This window comes from Podarcis erhardii, assembly GCF_964252035.2.
Source record: "Podarcis erhardii genome assembly, chromosome: 8".
NCBI lineage: Eukaryota > Metazoa > Chordata > Lepidosauria > Squamata > Lacertidae > Podarcis > Podarcis erhardii.
In genome coordinates this window covers 92893546-92902563 of record NC_138499.1, presented here as the reverse complement: position 1 = coordinate 92902563, position 9018 = coordinate 92893546, and the positions used below count along the sequence as shown (strand labels likewise).

General features: G+C 52.7%; 1 protein-coding gene across 1 annotated transcript; it reads left to right on the top strand.

Moving 5' to 3' along the window:
* The first annotated feature begins 1044 nt into the window (after positions 1 to 1044).
* PCDH8 (protocadherin 8) lies at positions 1045 to 7583 on the top strand. Its single transcript, XM_081872626.1, has 3 exons — positions 1045 to 4497; positions 5314 to 5521; positions 6230 to 7583. The coding sequence occupies exons 1-3, from the start codon at positions 1879 to 1881 to the stop codon at positions 6601 to 6603; spliced, it is 3201 nt and encodes a 1066-aa protein (XP_081728752.1). The 5' UTR covers positions 1045 to 1878; the 3' UTR covers positions 6604 to 7583.
* The last annotated feature ends 1435 nt before the right edge of the window (positions 7584 to 9018 follow it).

Genomic DNA, 9018 nt, shown 5'->3' with positions numbered 1-9018 from the left:
TGGTCTCGTTAACTGAGTCACAGGCTCCTAGAACCGTAGAGTTCGAAGGGATCCCGAGGGTCATGCAGTCCAACCCCCTGAAATGCAGGAATCTCAAGGATGGCAACCATAACAGGTGGCCATCTGACCTCTGCCGTTCCGCTGCCGTTCCGATCGACCCACAAACGTGACCAGAACAAGTGCGATTCAGAGGAGAGAAAGAGAGAATCCCTGGACCGTTTTCTACGCGGATCCGTTGCGGCGGGGTTTGTGGCTCTCGCGAATCGAATGCATCGGTGAGATCGTGGAGCTGGCGGTGGCTGGCTTCCCCAGAGCAGATGGCTTAGCCCTCCACCCCCACCCGCATGCCTCTCTCTCACTCACACTGGCCGGCCTCGTCCCTCCATCCCAGTTCCCTTCAGGTTCGTTCCAGGTTTCAGCTTCATGCTGTTATTTTGTTCTCCTGGAACGAGACTAGTTTGGCTTCCCAGAGAGAGGACAAAAAAAAAAAAAAGCAAATCCCTTCAACAGGCAAAGCAGAGCACCAGGGGGGCCGATTGCAGAGGGAGAGAGGAAGGGAGGGTCAAAAGTATACCCGCCCCCCGATTCGAGCCGGCCATTGTGTTGCCTTCAACGCCCACCCTCGCCCCGGTCAAAGAGCTGTGGCAGTGATGGGCGATGAATGGAGCCGGACAAGAACGGCTCCATGTGGCGCCCCGCTCATTATATTCAATTTAGCCGACACTCCAGGCGGGGCTGGGGGGGTTCAATCTCCCTCTCCCGCACTCTCTTCTTTTGCCCTTTTCGCTTGTCATCGGGAAGTAATACAGACATTGGTGGCTCCGACGCAGGACCGCCAAGCTATTCTCTGGCGAACCGCTAACGAGGGCTTCACGAGCCATTTATACAGTGTCATCTTGGAAACCTTTCGAAAGCTCCCCCTGTTTAGTCGAAATCCGATTTGGAGCTCAGCCCCAGTTCCCCTGCCCCTAGTTTCGCAGCCCTACTGGCCAAAAGCTTAAGATTTGGATCACTCTCTCTGCCGTCCCCGCGCCCCCCACCCCGCCGTCTGCTTACTGCACAAAAACGCCATCCTAGGGCGAGCTCGTGGGAAGGGCAACGCAGGTTTCTCTCTTAAAAGAGGCTTATTTCTCCTGTTTTGTTCTAGGGGTTTCTGCGTAGGAAGGAGAATGGGGCGCAAAGGCGAGCTCCTTGGCCATAGAGGCAGTCCTGTCCCCCCAAAGATCATCCTGGGCTGAAAGCCCAGCCCTGCCGGGCTTCAAACGGGGGCGAGACTTCTTCGCCTGTGCGCGGCGGCCGAAGGGATACGCATTTGGAATGGACTGGATCGGACTTGTCTTAAGACACCAGTTTCTGCCCCGCCTTAGGAGGAGACGCTGGGAGCCCTTCAGTTCGGCTCTAGCCCAAAGCCATGATCCCGCTCACTGCCCCCCAGGGAAGAAAAATATGCCCTAGAGCCGAAGGACACAAGGTCAAGGCTCCCTCCAGCGCCTTTTTTCTCCTGCGTCTCCCCAGTCCCGGCACATATAATATATGTGCATGTTGCGATGTGAGATGGTCGGGGAGGCGTCTGGGGAGGTAAGGGAGCCCACCATTGGCTGATCCGCTACGCAAATTTGCATATCCGCGTCTATTAAAGACCCTTTGGAGGGGCCGCGCCGGCTTAGAAGCGGGATAGAGTGAGGCAGTTGCAGCGCGGAGCCCAGCGAGCAGGTAGCCGAGCAGCGGCAGCGCATGGAGCCAGTCTAGAGAGAACCCACGCCGAGCTAGAGAAGAACTCGCGAGTAGCCGCTGGCCTGTTGGCCCCTTGTTCTCGCCCCCTCGCCCCCCGTGGCCCCTTCCTTCTCTCTGATCGGCGCGCAAGGCAGTGCCAGAGCCATGAATGTGCGCAAGAACGGGCGCTGTCCCGGCAACCTTTGCCACCCTGGGGGTCTGCTTTGCCTAGGCTGGCTGCTCTCCTCTGCCCTCGGCAAGACGATCCGATACCACACCTATGAGGAAGACCTTCCCGGCACAGTGATCGGCACTTTGGCGGACGAGCTGCCCCTGAAGGGCCCGGGAGGAGGAGGCGGAGAGCTCAGTTTCCGCCTGGTGAAGGCGCCGGGCAACAGCTCGCTGGTGCAGGTTCGCGAGCGGGACGGGCAGCTGAGCCTGGGCACAGAGCGGCTGGACCGCGAGGCGCTGTGCGGGCAATCGGAGGAGCCCTGCGTGCTGGCCTTCGACGTGGTGAGTCTGGGCTGGCCGCGCAGCGGCAGCGGCGGGGGCTCGCCTGCTTCGCCTTACCGCCTGGTGCACGTGGAACTGGAGGTGCGGGACATCAACGACCACGCGCCCCGCTTCCCGCAGCCGCTCATCGCCCTGGAGGTGTCGGAGAGCGCCGCGCCGGGCACCCGCCTGCCGCTTGACCTGGCGCACGACTTGGATGTAGGCTCCAACGGCATCCAGAGCTTCGCGGTCTCGCCCAACAGCCACTTTGGCCTGGAGGCACAGAGCCGCGCAGATGGGCTCAAGTGCGCCGAGCTGGTGCTGCTGACCGAGCTGGACCGCGAGGCGCAGGCCGCCTACCGCCTGGAGCTAGTGGCCAAGGACGGCGGCAGCCCGGCGCGCTCGGGCACGGCCACGATCAGCGTGCGGGTGCTGGACGCCAATGACAACGCGCCCGCCTTCCCACATGGCGCCCTGCTGACCGTCGAGCTGCCCGAGGACGCGCCATCCGGAGCGCTACTCCTCGACCTGGACGCCTCGGACCCGGACGAGGGCGCCAACGGGCAGCTGCTCTACGCTTGGGGCAGCCAGGTGCCCGCCGAGGCGCGGAACCTCTTTGCTCTCGACCCGCTCTCGGGGCGCCTCAGCCTTCGCGCTGCCGTCGACTATGAGCTCCAGCGCGCCTACGAGCTGGACGTGCAGGCCAGCGACCGCGGCGCCAGCCCGCTGGCGGCCAGCTGCAAGGTGGTGGTGCGCCTCCTTGACGTCAACGACAACGCGCCCGCCGTGGCCATCAGCGCCCTCAGCGCCGGCAGTGACGGGGCGGGCGCGGGGTCCGAGCCGGGACCGCACGTCGAGGGGGGCGCGTCCCCCGAGGGCGCCGCTGCCGCCTGGACGGTGGCCTACGTGAGCGAGGCGGCGCCGGCAGAGAGCCTGGTGGCGCTGGTCAGCACCTCGGACAGCGACGCGGGAGCCAATGGCCAGGTGCGCTGCGCCCTGCTGGCCGCGCCGCACGAGCCGTTCGCCCTGCAGCGCGCCTACGACGCCAGCTACGTGGTGCTCACCACGGGCGCCCTGGACCGTGAGCGCGTGCCCGAGTACAACCTCACGGTTGTGGCCGAGGACCTGGGCTCGCCGCCGGCCAAGACCGTGCACCGTCTCACCGTGCGCTTGGCCGACGAGAACGACAACGCGCCTCGCTTCGCCAAGGCGCGCTACGAGGTGGCGGTGCCGGAGAACAACCCGCCTGGCGCCTACCTCGCCGCCGTCCTCGCCGCCGACCCGGACCAAGGAGCCAACGGCAAAGTCACCTATCGCCTGATGGACAGCCAAGTAATGGGCGCCTCCATTTCCACCTATGTTTCGGTGGATCCGGCGACGGGGGCCATCTACGCATTGCGCACTTTCAACTACGAAATCCTCAAGCAGCTGGAGCTGACCGTCCAAGCCACGGATAGCGGCTCCCCTCAGCTCTCCAGCGCAGCCTTGGTGAAGGTGCGGGTAGTAGACCAGAACGACAATGCGCCTGTCATTACTCACCCAGCACTCATCAACGGCTCCCTTGAGATCGGGGTGTCCAGAAAAGCTGCCCACGACTCGGTGGTGGCACACATCAAAGCCAGAGATGCTGATGAGGGAGTCAACGCTGAGCTAAGCTTTTCCTTCCTAGAAGATCCGCAGCAACAGCAGCAACCAGCCCTGGACCTCTTTGCCATCAACAAGAAAACAGGAGAAGTTGTGCTCACCGGGAGCTTCTCAGAAGAACAGCTGGGCCAAGTCTACCAGCTGCTCCTCACCGTGGCCGACAATGGACGGCCTCCCCTCTCCACTACCGTCCCTATCAGTTTCCAGGTGACTGCTGCGTTGCTCCCTGCAAGCAGCCAGGATTCCAAGGCCAAGCCCAACACTGGGGAAGGGAAAGCTGTGCAGTGGGACATCCCCTTGATTGTCATTATCGTCCTTGCTGGGAGCTGCACTTTGCTGCTGGTGGCCATCATCACTATCGCCACCACTTGCAACAGGCGTAAGAAGGAGAAGAAGGGAGTCCTGGAGGAGCCGCTGGACAGCTCTCACCTGGAGAAGGGGCAGCGGGAAGGCAAGGGCGGTGGCCTGATCTCCTCCAGCCCTGGCACCCGAGGCAATGGCTTCGAAGTTCATTCCTTCCCCAGCAAATCTTCCTTTGCTAGCCCGGAGCCCTCCCCAGCCAGCGAAGACACCCCGGCTTTAGAAAACATCAGAGAGACCGCCAGTCTCTATGACAGCCAGAGCAGACTCCGGGGGACCAATGCAGAGGTAGCATTTCCCATGGTCTTGATTCCCTTTCCCCCCTGGGAGAGGCACCTTGCTTCTTGCACCTTAGCTTATTATCCCCCCCCCTTTAGCTTATTCTTGAATGTTTTGGGATTTTTACATCCAGTTCCCAAAGTAATTTTTTTAAAAAATATTTTATTAGTTGAATGTAAGAACAACATATAATCAGATACAAGCAATCAAATACAGTTTTCCCCTAACCCCCCCCCAAAAAACAGCCCCAACTACGTCCAGATAATTACATTAGTAATATAGTCAAATAAAAAATTATTTCTACAGTTGCTGGTTTAAAAAAATATCATTCCACATGCTCCCATGTGTGGGTGGTTTAAATGCATGTTCTTTCTTTGATGCATATGTAATAAAGGAGGACCACGTTATGTAAAAGTTATGTAGTGTCTCACATTGTTAAAGTAATTAAGCAGGGATGTTTGCATTTAAAGTTATTTACAGCCAGTCTACACATCAGTTAAACCAGGCATCCCCAACCTTCGGCCCTCCAGATGTTTTCGACTATAATTCCCATCATTCCTGACCACTGGTCCTGTTAGCGAGGGATCATGGGAGTTGTGGGCCAAAACATCTGGAGGGCCGCAGGTTGGGCATGCCTGAGTTAAACAAAAGTTCTTGATTTGTAGCCTAGCTTGAGTCTAGGTAATTCCAATTCACAGGGATGTGGTCCAAGCTGCTAGTTAGACTGCTTTTATTAACACTGCTGTTCCTTATAACATTTTTCTCCTTTTCTTCCCCTTGCCCCCCCCCCAAATCCTTCACATGTGCCCTTCCACCCTCTTCCAGTCTTATGCCTCTACTCCTAGTTACAGCAAAGAGCCAGTCCCACCTGTGGCCATCTGGAAGGGTCATTCTTTCAACACCATATCAGGCAGAGAAGCAGAGAAGTTCAGCGGCAAAGACAGTGGTAAAGGCGATAGTGATTTCAACGACAGTGATTCTGACATCAGTGGGGATGCTCTTAAAAAGGACCTCATCACGCACATGCAGAATGGTAAGGATGCCTTAAACTTTGGCACTTTCCCCTCAGAATGCCACAGAACTTGGAAACTGTTGCCCCAGAAACATTGAAAGAAACCCAGCACCATTCTACTGTTTTCAGAAACCCTCCTCAATTTTAATGAGTCTGGGAATAGGCTGTTAATTACAGCAAGAGCTATAGATTTCAATCGATCTCACAACTAGGGAAAATATAGCAGCCAGGGTGGCTGACAGTTTGGGGCGCATCCACATCACCCGAAGCCAAAGGACCAGGTTCTGTCTGGCTATTTCTTATACTGCCATTTCTCCAAGCAGCTCAGAATGCTTATCCTTTGGATCCTTCTTGGCACAACATTCTGAGTTGTGCTGGCTTGTATTGTGGCTTGTCATTTTAAGGGGAGGGTGCATGCAGGTCCCACCCCCCAGCATCTCCAGCTAGGGCTGGGAAGGAGCCCTGTTTGAAACTTCCACAGGCTGCTTAGCTAGGTGAAACAAAGATCTGATTTGGTGTATGGCAGCTTCCTATGATGCAATTTTGATGGTAGCTGTATGAGGATCTTTTTGTCCTTCATGTTAGTTTCATGAAATGATTCTTCCCCTTTCCATCTTTCCTCTCACTGAGAATGGCACTGATACAATGGTCTCCTAGGTGCTGCCCTAACAGTGCTCTGCTTGCTACGTGTCCATGTTCTCAAGTTTGTTTTTCCCCTTGCATTTCTAGGGTTGTGGGCTTGTACTGCTGAATGCAAGATCCTGGGCCACTCAGATCGATGTTGGAGCCCTTCCTGTGGCCAAGCCAATCCTCACTCATCCCCCCACGCAAAGACCCAGCTGTCCACCTTCTGCAAAAGCACCTCACTGCCCAGGGATTCCCTTCGCCGAGATAACTATTATCAGGCACAACTGCCGAAGACAGTGGGGCTGCAGAGTGTCTATGAGAAAGTCTTGCATAGGGATTATGACAGAGCTATTACATTGCTGTCGCCTCCTCATCAGGGGAGGCTGCCAGACCTCCAAGAGATCTCAGTACCCTTATACCAAGCACCCTCCACTCGATATTTAGGCCCTCCACCTGAGACCAGTCAGAAGGTTTAACTACTAATGAGTACTTAACTTGAGCTGAGGTTCATGAGTGTCAGGCCACAGGAGCCGTGTAAGAAGCTGGTGTCAGGCCACAGAACTTGAATTTCCAGAACCACGCATTTGCTGGAGATGTTTATCTCTCTGTGTTATCTGCAGGCTGGCTGAAGAGGACAATGACTCCGAGCATGTGCAAAGTCTCTTTCTCACTGCTTTGTGATCACAGCCAGCCCCGACAAGCTTCCAAGTTTATACGAGAAGTCTTTGTATTTTAGCGCACACACACACACACACACACACACACACACACACACACAAAACCACACCCCTCTACCTGTGCCCTCCCTTGCGTCTTATCCCCAAAGCATGTACCTACATAAATGCACACTGTTTGATTTCCCCCAAGAGTTCTTAAATTATTGACTCGGTTCAGTGAAGTATGTAGGAATAAGCAAAATGTGCCTTAAACACTAAGATATATGTTATAAATGAAGTTGTTGGGAAAGATTTCCAATTACATTGGTACTGTTTGATATTTGCAAACAAAAAACTCTTTGTGGTTAATGTAATTTTTATGAAATGTGCAGTATTTAATTTTTTTTGTCCTATATTGACCTTTTGTTTCACCCATGGCCTGCCTTTTCATAGTGGTTTTTTAAAAACCTGTATATGATGTAATGTAATGTTTGTACATAAGGAAATTTCACTCTATTTTTATATAATAAAACCTTGGGGAAGGAGAATCTGAATTTCTTGCCAAAGGAACTGTCTGAAAGACATGTCCAGAAGAAAAAAAACCTGAATTATTTAGGAGTCACATAAAGGAACTGTCACAGTTTAATGCTAAGTTAGTTAAGCAACTACTTGTATTGGAAAAACTGCCTTGCAAAGTATGAATTATGTTTCTGGAGTCCATGGTCAGTTTCAAACTAAATGTGGTTTAATTATTCTGTGTCACTTATATAAACACTAATAAAGACTTGTTATGAGTTTCAGGGGCTCAGATGCTGCATTTGATTATCACAGTTACAAATTTACAGGCCTTTCCAAGTCAGGTAATAGACAATTTTTGCATAAGAACAGGGAGTCATAGAACTATCTTAAAATAGCTAGCATCCAAATTTACTCCCATACCACCTAATTTCAGATTTTTCTGAGGGCTGTTTCATCTAAGAACCTTAGAAGAGCTCGTGGATCCGGCCCCTGGTGTATCTGGGCCACCTTCTGTTTTCACAGTGGCCAGCCAAATGCCTGTGGGAAACCCAGGCCAGAGCCCTTTTCCCTCCTGTGTTTTCCAGCAACTGATATTCAGAAACGTTTGTTGCCTCCAGCTGTGGAGGCAGAGCAAAGGCATCATGACCAGCAGCCCATGAGAGTCCTTGCCTTCATTAATGTCTCTAATTCTCTTTGAAAGCCATCTAGCTTGGTGGCCTTTGCTGCCTCCCGTGGAAGGGAGTTCCACAGTTTAACTATGTGCTGCATAAAGTAGTTCTTTCTTTCATCTCTCCTGAATGGTCCAACACTGGCATCATCAGATGCCTGCAACTTCCAGTGTTATGTGAGACAAAGAAAAACTTCTCTCTCCAGTTTCTTCATCCCATACATAATTTTTTACACTTCTATCACGTCTTCTCTTACTCCCCTTTTCTCTAAACTGAAAAGCCCCAAACACGGAAACCTTTCTTCACAGGGGAGTCACTCCATCCCCACAATTGTTTTGGTTGCCCTTTTCTAAACCTTTTCCAACTCTTCAATGTGACTAGAACATGGTGAGGTGCAGTCACACTATAGATTCATATATTGTAATGACATTATGATAATGTAGTTTATTTTCATTTTTTTTTCCTATTGATCCCTAGCATGAAATTTGAGCATATATGTGAAATGGATAATTTTTTTGCCCCAACATGTATCATTATACAATTGTTTATATTGAAATGCATTTGCTGTTTTACTGCCCATTCACTCAGTTTGGAGAGGTCTTTTGGAGCTCTTCAGTCTCTCTTTGTTTTAACCACCCTAAACTGGTATCACTGGCAAACGTGGCACTTCACTACTCACTGCTAGCTCTACATTGCTTATGAGCAACTTACAAAGCACAGATCCTTGGGGGACTCCATTTTCTACACCTCTCTCTTTGGAGAAACTTGTCAGTTAATTCCTACTGCTTGCTTCCTGCAACTTAACCAATTCCTGATCCACAGCATCTAGCCTCCCTTTCCAATTACCCACCTCCCATGATTACCCAGCATCCTTCTACCACTGTCACCATTCCCACATTCTGTCCTGACCTCACCTGAAGACTCCTCACATCACCCTGTTATTTCTCTATCTCCTGCTTCTACCTTCACAGCCCTTCTACAACTCTTGTTTGCCCTCCTTTCTACATTCTGCTCCATTCACGCCACATTGTTTTTGTGAGATAACCAG